Source organism: Prenolepis imparis, unplaced genomic scaffold, assembly GCF_030444845.1.
Source record: "Prenolepis imparis isolate NDT839.2.m4 unplaced genomic scaffold, iyPreImpa1.0 SCAF_123, whole genome shotgun sequence".
NCBI lineage: Eukaryota > Metazoa > Arthropoda > Insecta > Hymenoptera > Formicidae > Prenolepis > Prenolepis imparis.
In genome coordinates this window covers 53,959-73,859 of record NW_028141281.1, presented here as the reverse complement: position 1 = coordinate 73,859, position 19,901 = coordinate 53,959, and the positions used below count along the sequence as shown (strand labels likewise).

Here is a 19,901-nt window from a genome sequence, read left to right as displayed (position 1 = left end):
ACTAAATTCGTGTGCAGATTCCTGGGATCATTTGGAGACGATTTTTCCTCAGCAGAAATGTCGAGACACCAATAATTTTCGAGTTATAAGCGATTGAAAATAAAGGGTTTTTCGCAAACTAAGCCTTGTGGAATAAAAATAATAATAAATTCACATTCTTCAGTTAATTTTAGGTAGAGTTTACTTTAATAGAATTTTAATTTAAGGCTTAGTTACAAAGATACGTGATGGCAAAAATTGGAAACATGCAAAAAATAATGACCTCCCTCGACATTTTCGCTGAGGAAAAATCGTCTCCAAATGATCCCAGGAATCTGCACACGAATTTAGTCCCCATCATTCTGGGGGACACCCTGTATATGTAAGATAATATATATAATACAATTTTTTTAAATATGGAAATTGATAATTTGCACCAAAGAGAGTATAAATTAAAGAATGCTCAGATTTCTCATATAAATATCTTGTAAATAAATAAATGTAAGAATTAATTAAGATACTGAAAGACTGCAATATTATTTATTTATTTTAATTTTAAGAAGTTACTCTCATTAAATCTTTTGTATAAAGTTATCTGTCTTATTTCTTTTATTAATTTCATTATATCTCTTTGGATTTTCTTTTAAAGTTTGCACAGTAACTAATTAGATTTGTAAGACCATCAGACAATTTTATCTTAATAATTGTATACACATATTTTATGCAGTTCATGAAAATAAGAGCAAAATTTACAAGATACATATAACAGATTAGCTTTCAGTCTCTTTCATCCAACAGTAATAAAGTTAAATTATTCTAAGAAAGGCTAATATAATATTATATAAAATATTGTCAATTATACGCGAGTACTTGACTCTTGATTCACAAAAAGATAAAAAAATATATTCCAATTCGCTCAGTAATGAAGATCTTTATCTCCATAAAACTTTTTGTTTTAGTTTTATTTAAACAAAAGAAAGAAAGAGAAAAGAGAGAGTCATACACATTTTTGATCATGCAAAAATTTTCAGTCATGCAAAAACAGAATATTTCAATAAAATTTATATTCGTAACATAAAAATTTGTCGTTTGAAGAGTTTTTCTATTTTTTTTTTTTTTTTTTTAATAAAGAACGATAAATTTAGAAAAAGAAACGAGCAATTTAGTATTATCCATCTCATAAATAATAGATATGAATGTATTGTTCAAGTTCTTTGCGATACAAAATACAATTTTCAGTTTTCTTCGTGTACATTTTAAGCAAAATAGGAGATAAAATTACATGGTAGTTTATAAAAAAGATAAAGTTAAAATGATAAGAATTTTTAATAAAATAAAAATTAAAATAAGATTTAACAAGCTAGAAGTTAATTGATTATTTTTTAATTTTATACGATAATTTATGTACTTAAAGACGGTGCTTTTTTTTATTAAAAAATAAATTCACTTACCTTTCAAAAGTAGGACCGAAAGTGTCAAAAGATATGGCAATGTAACAGTGAAATCGATAAGAATCCGACGATCCGTTTCGAGTTTGGCAATCCTCAGGGTTTCAAGGTGAGAACTGCTCGGTGTGGCGAACAGCGGTCAACTGACTGAATCCGAAGCTCCGCGTGCTTCAAGTTAACGTAATGCTAGCGGCGCGGTGACGTCACGGGATACATGGACCAATCAGAGAACTGAGCTTGCACCCCTAAACAGGGGTGGAACGGTCCCCACCGATCGGTTCGCGAAGGGAATCTGCATCTCGGGCACTTGGATGAACGACAATTTAAACTGCGATTGTCTGTTCTCCTTTTCTACCCAGGACACTTCCTCTATTTGCTCACTTTCTCGACGTGGATTTCGCCCACGTGAAAAATGTTTTAACTGTGACGTTGTTAGCGTACCCTCTGGTGAATGAAAGGCGTCATAAAACCGATCGCCGTTAATAAACGGATAGCACGTGTGGTACCGTATTCGATATGACGAGTTTATTCACTTCGATGATCAGCTCTGATTTCATAATTTAATGCCTCGATTGAACATGATCATCATCTGATTTGTCTTAGAAAAAGGGATAAATTATTTATTTATATCACTTTTTCGCTGATTAAATAGGCATGGGATAAAAGTACGCTCTCTGCTTTTGTATCGCGTAATGAATGACGGTCGGAAATTAAAGCAAATAATGATTAATTTATTCATCAAGATTCAATTCGGACGAATTTCTTTTTATATTTTAATACAAATACTATTTTTTTACAAACCTTCCGAATATTAAAGGAAAAATAATAATTAATAATAAAATTTCTTAACTTATATATATATTTTTCAAATGGCACTCTCAACAATTTGTAACAAAAAAATTCCATTCGCTCAAAAACAAAAATATAATAAGCAAGTATTTCCAACATTTTGCGGATTTTAAAGCATAAGATATAAAGATAAGTATTTGAATATGGCCTTCTTTTTTCTTTCTTCTGCATGTACAATATTTAAAAAGATATGATAAAAATATAATAATTATAATATAAGACGCACACTTAAAAATATTTCTATTATAATTATTTTTAGTAGAATTACATTTCTCTCTACATTTTAATATTGATTTACACAATACGAGAATGACAAGATATGACAAGAGAAAATATTCTTTTATAAATATGAACGTATTTGTCTTTACATATCATTGTTAGTCTAATATGAATGAATAATTATAACATATATATGAAAAAAAGAGAGAGAAATAGAGAAATAATCAATACCTTAATAAATTAATTGAGATAAAATTGATTACAGACAATAAAGTAAAACAAAATATATCATTTTTAAAAACACATTCTTGAATATGTTGATCAAAAAAATTACTGTTATTAATACACGTATAAAATTATGTACATGGAAGAGTGATTATGATGGAACAAGATATAAAGCGGATGCTACATATTCTACAAAAACAGACTATTATAAAAAAAAAACGCATGTTTTAAGGAAAATATTATAAAGTATATATAAAAACCTACTGGCGTAATTAAATTTTATAATTATTCCAAAAGCGCGAAACATTATAACGTTCTCTTTTTTAATCAATCCACATGTATTACCCAAATTGTATTCCTGATATTACTGTATAAATAGAGATGTAATATCTCTCTCCAGATCGTCAAATTATTCAAAGTAATATTATTAACACTTTTGTCTTGAATTGTCAGACACTTTTTGTTGCATCAGTTAATAGATAACTTTTGTTAAAATAAACAAACTTCTTGAATATATATATATATATATATATATATATATATATATATATATATGCAATAGCTTTCTTTCTGATGACAATAGATAATTTACATTAAGATACGTGATGGCTATATGTATATAATATTTTAACAATAATAGTCAAAGTCGAAAATGTAGATATGTTTAATGGAGCAGGGTGTGTTTCGCCCGAGGATAGATGTGATAATCGAATTAGAACTCCCAAAGTGCGCTAATCGCTTTGTATTTGTTATCTCGGAAGATGATAATCTTTATGGGAATTTGCGTGCAGTAAAATAAACCGGAGCAAGTACAAATTTTACTGTTTCAAAACGTTTGTGATAAAAGTGCAACAATATTGTACATACATTAAACATCATTTATATACTTTTATTTAAAATATATATATTTTAATTTTTATATTGATTTGATCACGTTTTATTATCAGAAAGTATCAGAAAGCTAACAACATCGATACTTTTACTTCAAAAGTGCTATTTAAAAATAAATGCTATCGATGCGTGTATGTTGACGTATCGATTTTTAGATAATTTTTGAGCGAGGAAAGAAATTCGTGAACGATAACAACGAAATATAATGCTATTGCTTAATGCGAGAATATCAACGATGTCAAATATGTGATACAATTCGCCAAGCGTGTCATATGTTCGGCATCATCGATGAACGAGATTTTCGCATTAAGCAATAGCTATTATCTCATTGTTATCATCCAACTGTCATAAAACGTGAAAAATAAGTAAAACGATACATAGAATTATAACACTTATAATAAATAGAAATTAACAAATTTATTAATTGTAAGCAGGTCTACGTACTTGCAATCAATAAAATAGTAGAGATAAAATAATAGAGAAAAAAAACAGTTATAATTTAATAAAAAACACATTGATGTATAACAGGAACAACAATACTATATGGTCATAAAAATTTCTAAATCTCTCTCTCTCTCCTGTAAAAATACACATTACAAATAAAAAAAAATATATTCATTATGATAAGTAACAGAGTGAGCAATAACAAATGCTCATTTCTTAAAAATAAATATTTTTGTTATGCATTAAATATTATTGTGCAATATTATTATAAAATTACAAATAAAAATTTATTATTTAAAAATCGTGCTTTTCCAAACATGGGTGAATGTTTAGTCAGAGTCTTGCTATTCCGAGTACCATTAGAGTCTCATTACTTATTATTATACGAACGAAGGCGATGTTTTCGATCGATTTCTCACAATTTGCACCTTTAACCGCGTGAGTGTTCTCCTCGAACAAAGAAAAAGTTACCTTAACGTGCTTCTGCAGAGTATTTTTATAAACTGACGTATTATATAAAAGACAAGGGAGATAGAAGATGCTACCACACTGACCTTTGAGAAAAACAGATGTGTTGTATGTGTGTGTGCGCTTGCATAAATGTACACATACGTTGTAACCGCTTCGTCGTGAATATTCACGAATTGGTCCATAGTGCGTTGGTCGATAGTTATTATCTTCATTCGTGCTCCATATCTCGCGCGCGAAGAAAATCGGTTTGCTACAACTATCGCTTGTCAAGCGAACGCAAAGTATTTCTATACAAAGTACTTCATACCAAGAAAAATATATGTTTAGAAACTGATTTTTTTAACAAATTTAATGTCTTTTTTTTATTAGAAGAAAATTCTTATAAAGAATTGAAGAAACTCTTTTTTACTTTCTCTTTTCATTTGTTACTTTCTCTCTTTCCAATCTTTAGTGCTAAGTTCCTTGACAAGCGTATCTCGAGTCAAATAATTATATAACAAAATTAATTTCTGATTAAGCAAAAAATTTTATTATATATACATATAGACCTATTTTAATTTACGAACATTTTTTTGTAATGTAAATTCCTGTTGAGAAAAATACAATAAAAGACAGTTTATCGATACACATAGTGTAATCTAACAATCCACGGAGCATGTTATCGATATTTTTAAGTTAGAATCTTCAACTGAAAAAGTATGGTTTTTCCTTATGGGATTTGAGAAGAGCGACTACCACATTTGCAAGAATAAAATGGTTTCAGTTTCGCGGTCGAGTTGCTGTAGTCGTAAACCGTTACTAACGTCTTGAAAAGAAAGTATTCCCAAGTAATTGTCTTCGACGTTCTCGTTCGCGTGAATCGAATGATACACATACGTACAGTCCGCAGAGTCCTAACATTTGCATTAAATCTCCTGACCGTATAGTTCGACTAGTTCAAAGTTGATTTTTTCTTATTTTTATTTCGTACATGTAAAAATATGTTTTCTATTTAATATATTACTTTATACATTATATATATAATAATTTTATAAACGTATTTTTCTCTTACATGCATAAAATGCAACTATAACACGAATAGATCCGATGGATAATCTAAAATTAAAAAAAAAATGCTTTATTATAAAAAATTTCTCTCAATATTTTATTATTATTTATATAATTATTTATTTTATTTGAGTTCAAATAAAATAAATTTTATTTAGTTTTATTTGGTTTTATTTTATCTTACTTGAGCACTTTTATATTTATTGTTAAAATGACATAACTTTTTCACGTTATTGCCCGACCGTCCTTTTGTTTTGCATACCATACACGAGCGAGAGGCTCGCCTGTCAGACTATACGAACGTCCGCTTGATTTATATCGTAAATTCAATTGACGTGAAAAACTAAAAATACCGCGCCATAACCGCTCTTCTCATAGGCATTTTACCACATTTTTCGCTAAAATTCGTATAACATTTACATACCAGAAAATATCTCTTACTAATCACGCGTTTCTGATGAAAAATTGCATAGCATATTTGGTTCTTGATATTAACCAGAAAAAATAGTGAAATTGTTTGACAATTGTGATATTATAAATAATTAATAATAATATTTGAAAGTTACGTTAACTTGTCTGCTAAAAAATTACATTTCTTAAAATAAAAAAATTATTAATATATTTCCATCTGTGTGTAATAAATGTGATTGTTTAATCATTATTGTGAGAGAATTAAGGCGAGAGTTTGCGATTGTTTTTTTATCATGAAAAAGATAATAATAAAATAGAAGCAATTTTCTTGTTATAATATCAATAAAATTGTATCCGTTTCTCTAAAAATTACTCTTAATACGACTATTTTATCGCGCGATTAATTGCTATACAATGCATTTCAATATCTACTTTATACTAGTCAATCTCCCTTGCAAATTGTAATTGAATGTATAAGAATCGCAGAATATAAAAGAAGCGTCGAAGATATCTATATCGATTTACCGTTTTCCCCTAAATGTGAGAAGCGAAAATATCTCGCTCACGAGGGATAGAAAGGATGGAGAATTTGCCGCAAGGTAGACCAACTGCTCTTATTCTTGCCAAAGATTCAGCTCGGAAACTATGTTGATTGATCGGATTTGACGACGCCAAAAAGCTGCATCCTGTTGAAGATCCTTATTTATTTTCTTCCGCCGAGATTGACGGGTTCGGATTTAATACTCGATATCCTGTTATCGTCATACCGGAAGCAAAGCGATCGAGTTAAAGTGGCTTGTCGCGTCGCTCAACAAACGGACATGTCTGAATTCGCATCCGCGATAAATAATTCAAATTATTGCATCAACTGTCTAATTTTAAATACTGTAGAGTTTCTAGCCATCAAAAATGGCAATTGATAAATTAATTCATAAAAAAATTAATTATTAGATAAAAATAAATCAAAATTTAGTTTGACGTAGGACAAAAGTGAATTAAAATATTATTTGATAATCGTACATATGAAAGAACTTTTTTTTATTATTTTTTTTATCTTTTTTCAAACGCTTGTGCATTTTATGTAAATTTTGATTAGACTCTAAATATCTTGCAAAAATTTTGAATATAATTTATATTGCATTTACATATATGTAACATTCAAAATGTGCAAAAATAATTGGAATAATTTCAATCTTGTCATACATATTCTAAATGAAACGCTTGTTTCACAGAACGAAACTGACATACGGTTTGTTACGACAGCGATATAGCGCTTGTGAAATAATACATTCAACCATATAAAATCTTTCCACACGGATTGAAATTAAACCTTTAATGGCAACGGATAAATTAATTTCAAAAAATCTTTATACAATCTTTTTAATGTTAAAATTCTTTATAGTTGCTTGAGAGAGAGAGAGAGAGAGAGAGAGAGAGGGCGGGGGGGGGGATTTCTCTTTATTTACACATTTTTAATTAATTAAGAACTTTATTTTTAACTAAAACATTTGTTACAGTAAAATTTGTTTGAAATTAATTAAAGAATAAATTATTTAGTCTTGTGTCTTTAAAACTTTATTTGCAATATATTTGTTTATATTTATGATTGCTTATAATATAAAAAAATTGCTAAGCACATTTTTATTAATCAAGAATCTACTTTAAATTAGTTCTTGTAAAAATTTGTACATGAAGAATTCAAAATTGATCTATATGTGTAGTAGTAAATGTAAAATGCTAAAAATTACCTAATACTATACGCAAATATTATATTTTTATGATTATAATTATTATACAAATAGAGATTATATCCAGTCCGTTTATTCGTAAGTAACTCAAAAGAGAACGTAAAAACATAGAAAGAAAAAAGCACGATTTTCTACCTGTTTTTATATCAATGATAAATCTGCTGCAACCATTATATACCCATATATTTGTCTCATCGTTTCCAGACTATTTAATAACTAAATGAGCTACTTGCAATTATCTACGAGATAAGTACAAGTACAGTTCGAGCGAAATAAGTACCTATTGTTTTGCTAGATGAAAAATAAAATAAGTTGAAGTTATATATGTCAGTAGGATTAATTTTCTTAAGATCATAAAAAAGATTTTAGAGAAGTATTTAGTTATAGTAAAACAGAATAATATCGAAAATTTGAAAATTGTTTTAATTTATTTATAGATGTATATTGTTTATATTTTACTGTATAATTTTCTTACATATTTTTAAATTTCGTTAAAATACTTATATATTAATATATAAATATACAATCTGTATATACGTTTATATACACGCACACACGTACAGTACCGGATCCTGACCTCGATAATGGGGGGGGGAGGGGTTTGCAAAATTATTTTATTTAATATTTTTAGTTTTATGATTAGCTTTTATTCCAGGATCAACGACATCGATAGCTCTTTAATGTTTGTTTTTCTTTATTTATATTTTTTAAACAAATTCAGCAAAACTGTTTCTTTTAATTTGCAAGGGGGAGGGTTTAACCCCCCCCCCTCCCCCCAGGATCCGCCAGTGTATATATATATATATATATTATATAGATATAAAGAATTTCTCGCCTAATTATTTTTATGCAACGAAATTATCTCATCATTTCGTCCTATGTCTGACTTAATCTATACTTAATTCCTTGAATGCGTAATGAGTATAATTTACAGTGTATCTTCTACATACATATTGTATATATTATATAGATATAAAGAATTTCGCCTAATTATTTTCGTGCAACGAAATTATCTCATCATTTCGTCCTATGTCTGACTTAATCTACACTTAACTCCTTGAATGCGTAATGGGTATAATTTACAGTGTATCTTATACTTATATATATACACTAGCGGATCCTGACGTAGATAGCTCTTTAATGTTTGTTTTTCTTTATTTATATTTTTTAAACAAATTCAGCAAAACTGTTTCTTTTAATTTGCAGAGGGGGGGGGTTAACTCCAAACCCCCCCCCCCCAGGATCTGCCAGTGCACACGTATATACATGTATATTTATATATGTGTTTGTATATGTGTGTGTTTATTTATGTATACATTTACATTTATTTATTTGATTTATTTATGTATATTTTTTACTATCTGTTACTTAATATTAAGAAACCTATATATATTAAGAATAATAGAAAAAAATTAATATTTTATTGAAAAACCTTTAATTACTTATTTGTTGCAAATAAGCAATTAATGTACTCCTATAAATAAAAAGTAAAAGACAAAGTTCAAGCTCTTTAAAAAATTTGAGAGACTCTACTTATTTTATTAAAGATTAATTTACGTTAATTTAATATGATTTCCTTGAAATTGTAAAATTGTAAATAATTTTCTCGCAGTCGAGAAGGAAAAGAGGAAATAGAAGAGGAAAGAATAATTATGTTTATATTTTTTACCTCTGGTTTTTGCTTCCATTTACGCTTTTAGTTCCCTTTATTTTTGTTATCTATTTTTGTTTTAGCTATCACCTCTTTTATTTCCAAAAAATTATGTTATTCTCTTTAGTACTTTTGCTTTTTTTGATTCCTCAAAATATCTGTATGCTTACTTATTTGAAATATCCAATATCATTTTATTACATTCGTCTTAATCTTATATCCTCAGAAAATCGTCTTCTTGCTTCTTGATTCTCACACTTTATTGCGAGAAAAATCGCCACTTAGACCTTTTTCTAAGATATCGTGACCATTGGATACAGGGAATGACATTATCTAACCGTGATCGTTTTAGCAGGATTGTTCGATCGGCTCGTAAATAGACAGAAAGGGTAAATAATACGAGTGTAATAGTCCTGACGAATAAGTCAGTGCACATGGAAAAAAATAATAAAATCGAAGCAATCTCTGGGGCGTATGTGTCTTCGGATCAATATGCCGAAAAATCATTTTTGCGTGTTTTCGAAAAAGGAGAAGAGCCAGAAACAAAATGAAAAAATAAACTAACGCATAATCGAACTTTATTTTAAGGAATGGAATCTCTCGATCTCCATTAACGCGGAATCATTTTCGAAGCGACATCACTGTTCCTTTAGAAAGAATTGTTTTTGTTTCATCTCATACCGATAAATACGATCTAAACCAGGGATAGAATAAAGATGTCTTATTAGCGAAAAGTTCAATAGGAAAAAACGTCCAATAATAGTGTCCAATAATATCATATATATAAACATTTATATATTTTAAGTCTCTAATAAACTCTAGTAATATGTTATTTAAGTATCGTATATAACACAGTATAAAACACTTAAACAAATTAAAAATTTTAATGGTTTTCTGAAAAAATATGTTTTGATAAAAATCTAAAAATTTATGAATATAAAGAAATATACGCTATGAATGTATAAAGAGAATACAGAAATATTCTATATAAACTCTATGTATAGAATTTTGTATTCAGTGTATAGGATACTGCTATAAAATAAAACAGTATTTACATTTTTAATTAATTTACATATTATAATTGTTAAAATGTACTATAAAATTTTAACATTTAACAAATAACTAAAATACTATATTAATGTGTGTGTGTGTGTGTGTATATATATATATATACATATATATATATATATATATACATAGCTATATTATCTACATTTATACACTGACTCTATTTTCTTAAATTAACAACAAATAGGTACAATATTTAATATTTACAATTATTAATATTTGAATGGATTACATTTGTTTGCTTCTTTGCAATTTAGATATAATATTACATATACACGATTATAACCAAACTTAAATAACATTTTTAATAAAAGAATACACATACATGACCGACAATATATACCTATATTTACGTATATTTTTTGTTGTTTTTTAATTAAGATAATTATGTTATCTAATTTAACTTACAATAGTGAGATTAATCTTTCATTGCACGTATATATTGATACATTATTATGCAATAAATGGCAGTATCCACACATTCTTCTGTTGTTCGTATACAGATGGTGTAAAAACTATAAGCTACTTATAAATTATAAATTATGTGAAATATGTAAATTATATAAGCTACTTATTTATTTTGTGCGCTGAAAATATTACCTAGAATATGTTTAAATCTCGTAACACATACTTAGGGCGTATGTCAAATTTGTTTACCTTTGATATTAGTTTCGTGAATATTTTATTGCTTGAACATAACGGCCTTTGCGGAGCAATCTTTTCATCAGATTTGTCATTCAAAGGTGATGACTGGACGATGGAACAGTTTGTAATAGTAAAATCAACAGCAAATTCGATACTGTTGCGAATTAAAACACAATAAACAAATAAGAGTTTTAACATGATTAAAACAAAGTAATATGAATGTCTGCTTGTTTTTACAATCAAAGTTCACGCCCAAATGCTTCTACTAATTCTACTGATTATATCACTTTAGCTGAAACGGACCTAAGTGGGGAGGGATCAAGGTTAATGTTTATTATAAGTATATAATTATAAGTTATAGAGTCTATTATGGAGTCTATATTACAAAGAATAAATTAAATACTACAAAAATACAAGTACTTCATAAATAACTATGATAAAATCAATACGAATATTTCGGCACTCACGTGCCGAAATATTCGTATTGATTTTATCATAGTTATTTATGACATTTATTAATATCTTTCTTAGCCATTGTTATTGATATTAATCTGCTCTAATTTCCTCTTTCTATAATAAGTATGCCATATCTAAATAATACATAAATACATATAGGTATATTTTGTTTTTATAAGTATATATATGTATAATTCGTATTTATTCGTCTTGTTTAATGTAATCGATGAAGTTGTGTAAAGATATCTGCATAATATCAAACACTACTTATAGGCAAATTAATAATTACACACAGAGAGAATTTTCTCTTAGAATTTACCCTGAAAATTATGGTAATCGTGGGACAATATGGTATGGAAAGAATTTTATGAGAATTTCTCTGATTAATATTTATTACATAAAAATAATAATCTCTATTACAATAAAATATAAAATATGTTTAATTAATTTTACTATGCAGTTTAGTAAAATTAATCAAACATGTTTTATATTTTATTGTAATAGATATTATTTTTATTGTGATAAATATTAATCAAAAAAATTCTCATAAAATTCTTTCCATACCATATTGTCCCACGATTACTATGGTTTTCAAGGTAAAGTCTAAAAAGAAAATACCCTTAATGTAGAATTATTATTGTAGACGCATATTGTGTGTGATACACAGAAAATATAATGTAACAGATATATTAAAAAATATGCATATATTTTATTTAAAAAGATACACCTATATGTATAGAAACAAGCAAATTATAAACTACAAAAAATGTGTGTATAAGCAGTTTTAATTATTACAGGCACAACCACAACCTTTGAACAATTAAACATACAACTATTATTTAAATTCTTACATAACACTGTATTATTAATCATAATATTGTATTATCTATATTTACAAACACATTCTTAATTCTTTTAAATTAACAATTATATGTGACAATTATTATTATTAATATTTGAATGGCTATTACATTTGTTTACTTTTCTGCAATTTAGATTTGGTATATACATGATTACAACAGAAATTAAATAATTTTTTCAATAAGAAAAATATAACCAACAATATTATGATAATATTAAGTAACAAGAATGCATAGATATCGATCAGATTCTGTTCTGCCCAGCTCTGGGATCTAAGCGGAGATTCTAAACTTCCATTTGGATGCCGGACAGCATATTCGATCCACCAAATCGCCAAATCTAACGGCGGCACTGGTCGATCCCGATATTCAGTGGATAATTGTTTCATATTTTTTGTGTAACTGCACAAAGAATTTTATCGTAATGATATTGACGTTAATAACATTATAAAAATGTATGGTGCATCTTAACTAAATGCAGAACAAAACACAATAAAATACACTTGAATAAAAAAATTATATTCTAAAAAAATATTTTAAGAAGTTATTATTGTAGGAGTATTCTCTAATATTTTTTTTAGATAAACTACATTACTTTAAAAAATTTTTCTTATATTTATTATTCGAATGATAATTAAAATTATAATAGCAAAGATATTAACAAAATTTATTTACAAAATATAAGTATATAATATTATCATAGAATAAAACTATCAAAACAGGAATATTCAAATATTATACCTTTCATTGTAAAGTATTTTGTCAAACGCATCTAATACGGACTCCGTAGATAAATTATTATTAATGTTCAATCGTACAGCAACACCTTTATGTTCTAATAATGCCACATTGAATTTCTGATCCGCGAAAAATGGCATTCCGATTATTGGTATACCTTTCCAAATAGCTTCTTGTGTACTGAGAAGACCACCATGCGTCCAGATTGCTTTTACATTCTTGTGAGCTGAATATAAATATATATTATAATAAATTTTAACTCACATTGAAGCTTTGGTAAAAAAAACCACAATCTAACATCAATGTGCAAAGAGTTGGTTTATTGTAAAATACTCTTTATTAAATTAATTTTGCAATGAGCATTCTGTTATTTGTAAATTATTTTTTTATAAAAGTATTTATTTATTATTATAATAAAAATTGATTTTATCATCGAGATATCAGAAAAAACGCGATAATTAGATGAACTGATATCTATACTGATACTGACTGATATCTGCTGATATAGTATTTATGTCGAAAATCAGATTGTTTGTTAATTAATTCTAGGAAGAATTATATAGAAAATCAAAGAGAGATCGTTTAATTTATAAAATAATTAAGTGCACGATATATTTGCGTCAGTCTATCACATTATTTTACTAGAAAAATACAATAATCATTTAAATAATAATTTCAGTGCGTGATATTAAAAACAAGTAACTTCTATAATTATAAAACATATTTTACATGCTTCGTTAGAAAAATGCTATTAGTATCATCTAAAAACTTTATTCGGATATTAATGCATGAATCACTAAGAAAAACAAATTAAAATTTAAATATAAAGACATTTAAGAAAAAATATATAAAATAATTGAAAAATAATTATAAAAATAGCTAATTGTTATTAATTATTATTAGCTAATTATTACAAATAAAAATATTGAATCGCGTATTTTTCATATATTTTTTAGTATAAATTGTAAAACATACCTAAAATTTCATTTTGGGGCATCCACTTCACAACCATTATATTTTGTACTTGAAATGGCAATTCAACGTCTAGCTTCCAAAGTACTCGTTGTTTGAGTTTCGATAGAGCTAGTGTAATGATTTTAAGTTTATCTAGTCCGATAGCTTTCCACTTTACATTTGTTCCCAACGATATTACAACAGCTCCATTCTTTGCACCATCGAGAAATTCACGTATGCTCTGCAATATTACGTAAAAAATAAAAACATTTTGATAATATGCTATAATATGTATGTCACATTATGTCAATCAGTCATAAATATCCGATCCATTCTTGCAAAACAAATTATATTATAATTAAGCAAAAAAGCCAAGAGCTTTTATTATTTATCAAACTTATTTAATCAAAATATGACCTTCTGTTTTAATGACATGACTATGTTAAAATGAATAACTATTAATAAACATAATTGACATTTATGAAACTTAGCGACGTAATAGCTGTTTTATCTCTATTTTAACTTATATTAATTTATGATTTGAATTGCAAATTGGAATAGTATTGGAATAGATTCGAGTCATATGAAATATCATATGAGATATCGCTTGTTTATTTGAATGATTAAAATTTTTCTAATAATATAATATATAATTTGTTTGAAATTGACAGTTATTATTGCCCAGTTATAGCCCAATTATAAATAATTAGACATTTAAAAAATCTGATTAATTTCGCGGGGGGGGGGGGGGAGCAACAATAAATGATTATTTACTATTTATTAAAAAATCTCGCTTAATAAGAACATTTTTTCAGAATGTTCTGTATACATACATCAAAAATATAAATCAAAATTATGTACAAAGATCAATAATAAGTTTTAAATCAAGATAAAATTTCGATTCAAGCATTTTAATGAAGTGCTATTTTTTTATGTTCAAATTTGGTAGTATTTTTTCCTATTATTTTTACTCATTCTTAAATAATGAAAATATTAATTCTTACATCGGGATATGTTACGGCTTCCTCGCCAACAATTCGTTGCACAGCTTGAGCATGCAATCCTCCAATCTCTATGACGTTTGGAGGCAATGGAATTCCAGCCTCAAACGCAGAATGAGTATTGATTAATATGATGGGAATATCTTTTTCTATTTCACTTAACGGCCTAATCTTGTGACCTATGTATTGCTCAGCAATTCGTTGAGAGTTCGGCATGTAATAAAAATGTCGAACTAGATCGTCCACGATGTAATAAAGGGCATTCAATGTTTTTTGCCATAGATTTATGGGTTTTGCAAGATCTTTATATGGATAAGATCGAACAGTTGGGTAATTGGATCCCCCAATGTAATATTTGAACCAAGGTGCAGGACCGAACGGGCAATAGCCCACTATAGGTGGCTTGCCTTTAGCAATCTGAAAACAACTGTCTATATAGAATGTTATAAATATATTTTTTGTATTTATTAAAGAGATTTATTTTAATTATAGAAATGTTTTACTTTAAAATATGATTTACTTTAATCAGTTTACTTTAGTCAGTTTATTTTTAAATTGTGAATTGTTTATATATATATATATATATATATATATATAAACAATTATATAATAAATATTTTTATATGTAAATTAAGTTTGGAAGAAAATGTGACTTTCTGAAACAAAAATCTCATTTCTCGTTTAATTCGATTTTAATATGAATTTATTTTGAAATCAAAATGGCTAAGATAAAAAAAAATATAATAAAAATTATATGTATAGAAAACTACGAGAAGAGGAGTTATTAAATTTGACTTGAAAAGTATATTACAAGTATATTTTGTTTTACTCTGACTTATTGCACCAGTGTGCACAATTCAGCCAGTAGAGACATGGAAAATAAGTTTAATAAGTACAGATTGTGAAAAAAATACATCTAAAGATCCTTTTTTTTCAGAAATGTGGAAATTAAAGTCTTTTTATGAATCATATACAATTTGTATTATTTCAGATACTGTTTAACTGCGTTTTAAGATCTATCTTTTATGCATTTTTTTCTGCTTAATCCATCTCTTTTTGTCTTGTTTGCTCGTGTCACATACAAAATATACATATACTTTATAAATATATATTTATATACATATATGTATTATGTATATATGAATATATGTACATATGAATGTATCCTATATATGTATATTCTTTGTATAATTAATTATACATTTATTATTCAAATAATAGTGCGCATATAGGAAATGTTGTTAATATTAATAAATTCTTTATACTTACGTCCCACAATCCGTATAAAAATTCAGGCAACGCAATATCTTGCACTATAACATCAAATTCAATCTTTTTGATCATTTCCAAAAGATCCTTAGCTCCTTTAGTTTCCACCAATTTTTCGGATGAGATTATTCCCCACTCATATATAAAGTATGTCATGTAAAATACAGTATACTTTTCCCATTCAGCTGGATCATATTCCTCCTCTTCCTGCATTGCCTCTACTATATTTTCGAAAACCTTAAAATAAGAAATATTTTATATTATACAGAAATAAGAAAAGCACATGATTTTTAAGCTGGGTACTTGACTAGACTAGACTTGAACACAAATGCGAATGAGGCAGACCGAGGCTGCACTGAATGCCTCAAACTGCAAAATAAAGACTGCACGAAAACGCATGAGGCAAGTCGAGGCAACTGTTCGATGTTGCTCCAGTCGTTTGGAGTAAACAGAACAAAAATAGCAGACAACAATGTTGCAGTGGCTTGTCCGAGTTATTATTTTATATAATTTATTGAAGAAAAAGAAAGAAAAAGAGGCGTTGGCCAATACAGTTATATTTGAAGAGAAGGCGATCAAGCAATGTTATATAACAACATCTTTTTATTAAATGATTTGTTGGCTGACATTTATATAACTATTTTCTGTACTTATATTATGGATAGTTTATTCACTTCCGTTCTGTCGTGCGAGGATGACTTTCGAATACGTGCTTGGACACGTCCAAATTAAACGCGAATTTTCTTTAACTGACCAACAGCATTAGCATTCGGCCTGGACCGAGGCTGTGCGACGAACGATCCGAGACAATTTGCCGCGCCTCGGACCAACGTATACATTTGCATGCTCATGCAGCCTTGGCCTGTCTCACTCGCATTCATGCTCAAGTCAATATAGGAAACAACATTTTACATAAGATCGGCCAATTTAAATAACAAGATAGATGGTTGCTACGCGCATTTGATGTGTGCTTAGATAATATGCAGATAATTTTTTTTTCTTTTTCTTAATAGATTTTTATTTATTATAAAACACTATATTATGTTTTATTTATCAACATACTGTAGGAATTTATTTAATTCAGTAATTTTAATTTTGATATATAATATAATTACTTTATTATAGATGTTTAAATAGTTGATACAAAAAAGGTCTCGGATCTGGATAAAAGATCGCGTCTTTCTCGAAATTCTCGCGCGACCGTCTCGCTTCGCTTTCTTTTCGGTTTGATGACTTTCAACGACTGACTTATTATTACCGTGTCGAAATCTATCTCGTCAGACAAAAGACAAATAATACGAATACACAGACGATAAACATTACCGGCTCGACAGTTAAAATATACATATATAAAACAGCGCGTTCGACCGACCTTGTTTTCGAGTCAAAATAGGAATAATATCGGCGGAACATAATAAATTATAAAATATAAATATAATAACGATAAAAATATCCTACAATACACGTATATATATATATATATTTAATCTTATTTTAATTATTTTTTAATTATTTTTTTTTGTTTTTTAATCAAGAATATTATGTTACCTAATTTATAACTTATAATAATAAAATTAATCTTTTTATAAAATAAATAATCTCATTAAATTCTTTTAGTCAGAGATCTGTGAAATATCTGATTTTGATGATTGAAATGCTGTTTATTATGTAACAGCTTTAATATGTAATTTATTCCTCTGTTTAAATGATACTGAAATAATATTTAATTATATAGTACTGAAATGAAATTTAATAATAGTGTAGTGTATGTGATTTGACATAACATCATTATATACACTATACTGATATATTATTATAGAGTAAATGACAGCATTCATTCTTCTGTTGTTTATGTGTATGTGGTGTAAAAACTATAAGCTACTTATAAATTATAAGTTATATAAATTATATAAACTACTTATTTTATGCACTATTATTTAGAACATTATCTAGAATATTTTCAAATCTCATAACATATACTTACAGTGTATGTCAAATTCTGCCCGAATTTACCTTTGATCTTAGGTTCTTGAATGCTCACTGCATGTACATGATGACCTTTGCGGAGTAACCCCTTCAATAAATTCATTGTCCAAACATGATGGCTGGGTGATGGAACAGCTTCTATTAGTAAAATCGACAGAGAATTCGATATTGTTGCGAAACCCATTAAAATACAATAAACAAATAAAAGTTTCAACATGATTAAAACAAAGTAAGTAACGCTATCTTTCTTGTTTGTTCTTGCAATCGTTCTTGCAAAAGTTTACGACTAAATGGTGCTACTGTCTACAAGCTGATTATATCACTGTCTACAAGCTGATTATATCACTATCTTTAACTGAAAAGGAGTGGGGAGGAAATATTAATGTTGTGGGTTAGTCTATTACGGAGAGTAAATCAAATACGGAGAGAAATAAAATAAATACTTTATGATACGTACAAGAGTGCCGAAATGCTTGTACTGGACTTAATTATAGTTACTTGACGTTTATTAATATTTGTCTTACAAGGGAGAGAGAGAAAGAGAAAATCAGTTTTTACATTTCAAAACGAATATCATCGAAATGAAAAAAAAAAGATTTAAAAATTGTTTAAACAAAAGTTTTATGGTTTTAAATGTACTTTACAATGATGTATTTGGAATTTTAAAAAATGGTAAAATTTTTTTAAATACTTCTACCATTTGTTATTTTTAATATTTTGAAAAAATGTTCATATTGAAAGCTTATGTTGCGCCAAATTTATACAATAAAATTTATCAAGAAAAAACCAAAAACATTTACTTTTGGTAAAAAAAAAAATAGCAAAAAATTCTTATATGAATTTTCCAATCACAATTTGTTACAACATAATTTACATATCGTATAAATATGTAACAACCGGATTTGCTATGAATATTATGCATCATATTCTGTATCGTTATCGTGTATTGAGATAATTAACTTAAAAAAAAAAAAAAAAAAAAAGAAGTTATGAAATAGCGAACAAATAAAATTAGAGTAGGTAGCGTGCGTCTTTATATTATTTTTCAAGAATTAGTTTCCACAACTTTGTCATACATAGTTGAATTTGGCGCAACATAAGCTTTATTATTATGAAATTTTTTTCAAAATATTTAAAAAAAATGAGTGGTAGAGGAATTTTGAAATATTTTTATAAAATCCAAATAGCCATTATAAATTACATTTGAAATTACAAAACTTTTGTTCAAACAATTTTTTCATATTCATTTTTATTTCGATGATATTCGCTTCGGAATGTAAAAACCGATTTTCTTTAAGGAGTTGTTTCATCCCTAAAACCGTTTTTAGCACCAACAAAAAATTATTTCGTTATAAGAACTTATCGTATAAATATGCAAAGTTTCAGATTTAAAAAATTTTTAAATTTGCATATGCCATATCAAAATATACAGTACCGGCCAAAATTATATCACCTTTTGATTTTTTCAGCATAACTTGTTTAGTGCACGGATCTCTATCAAATCATAACATGTTTTGAAGGTTGGTATAACATTGAATTAT

General features: G+C 27.4%; 1 protein-coding gene across 4 annotated transcripts; it reads right to left on the bottom strand.

Annotated features, from left to right (window-relative positions):
* Nucleotides 1–12,319: 12,319 nt before the first annotated feature.
* On the bottom strand, nt 12,320–18,677 carry LOC145947702 (UDP-glycosyltransferase UGT5-like). Of its 4 annotated transcripts, none has more exons than XM_083057475.1 (6): nt 18,359–18,677; nt 16,375–16,611; nt 15,109–15,522; nt 14,126–14,345; nt 13,154–13,376; nt 12,320–12,814 (listed from the first exon to the last, which is right to left on the bottom strand). In XM_083057475.1, the coding sequence occupies exons 1-6, from the start codon at nt 18,575–18,577 to the stop codon at nt 12,520–12,522; spliced, it is 1,608 nt and encodes a 535-aa protein (XP_082913601.1). In that variant the 5' UTR covers nt 18,578–18,677; the 3' UTR covers nt 12,320–12,519. The 4 variants fall into 4 exon arrangements, with proteins under 4 accessions (XP_082913601.1, XP_082913602.1, XP_082913603.1 ...); XM_083057476.1 differs by lacking the exon at nt 18,359–18,677 and adding an exon at nt 17,129–17,211; XM_083057477.1 differs by lacking the exon at nt 18,359–18,677 and adding an exon at nt 17,049–17,181.
* Between the last annotated feature and the right edge of the window lie 1,224 nt (nt 18,678–19,901).

What these genes read in the sequence shown, in the direction of transcription:
- LOC145947702 (XM_083057475.1), bottom strand. Translation starts at nt 18,577, where the DNA reads ATGTTGAAACTTTTATTTGTTTATTGTATTTTAATGGGTTTCGCAACA. An exon ending in GGCAGAATTTGACATACACT is followed by an intron (nt 16,612 to 18,358) that starts GTAAGTATATGT and finishes TCTTATTTTAAG; the next exon opens with GTTTTCGAAAATATAGTAGA. An exon ending in GCCCCAAAATGAAATTTTAG is followed by an intron (nt 13,377 to 14,125) that starts GTATGTTTTACA and finishes ATTTATATTCAG; the next exon opens with CTCACAAGAATGTAAAAGCA.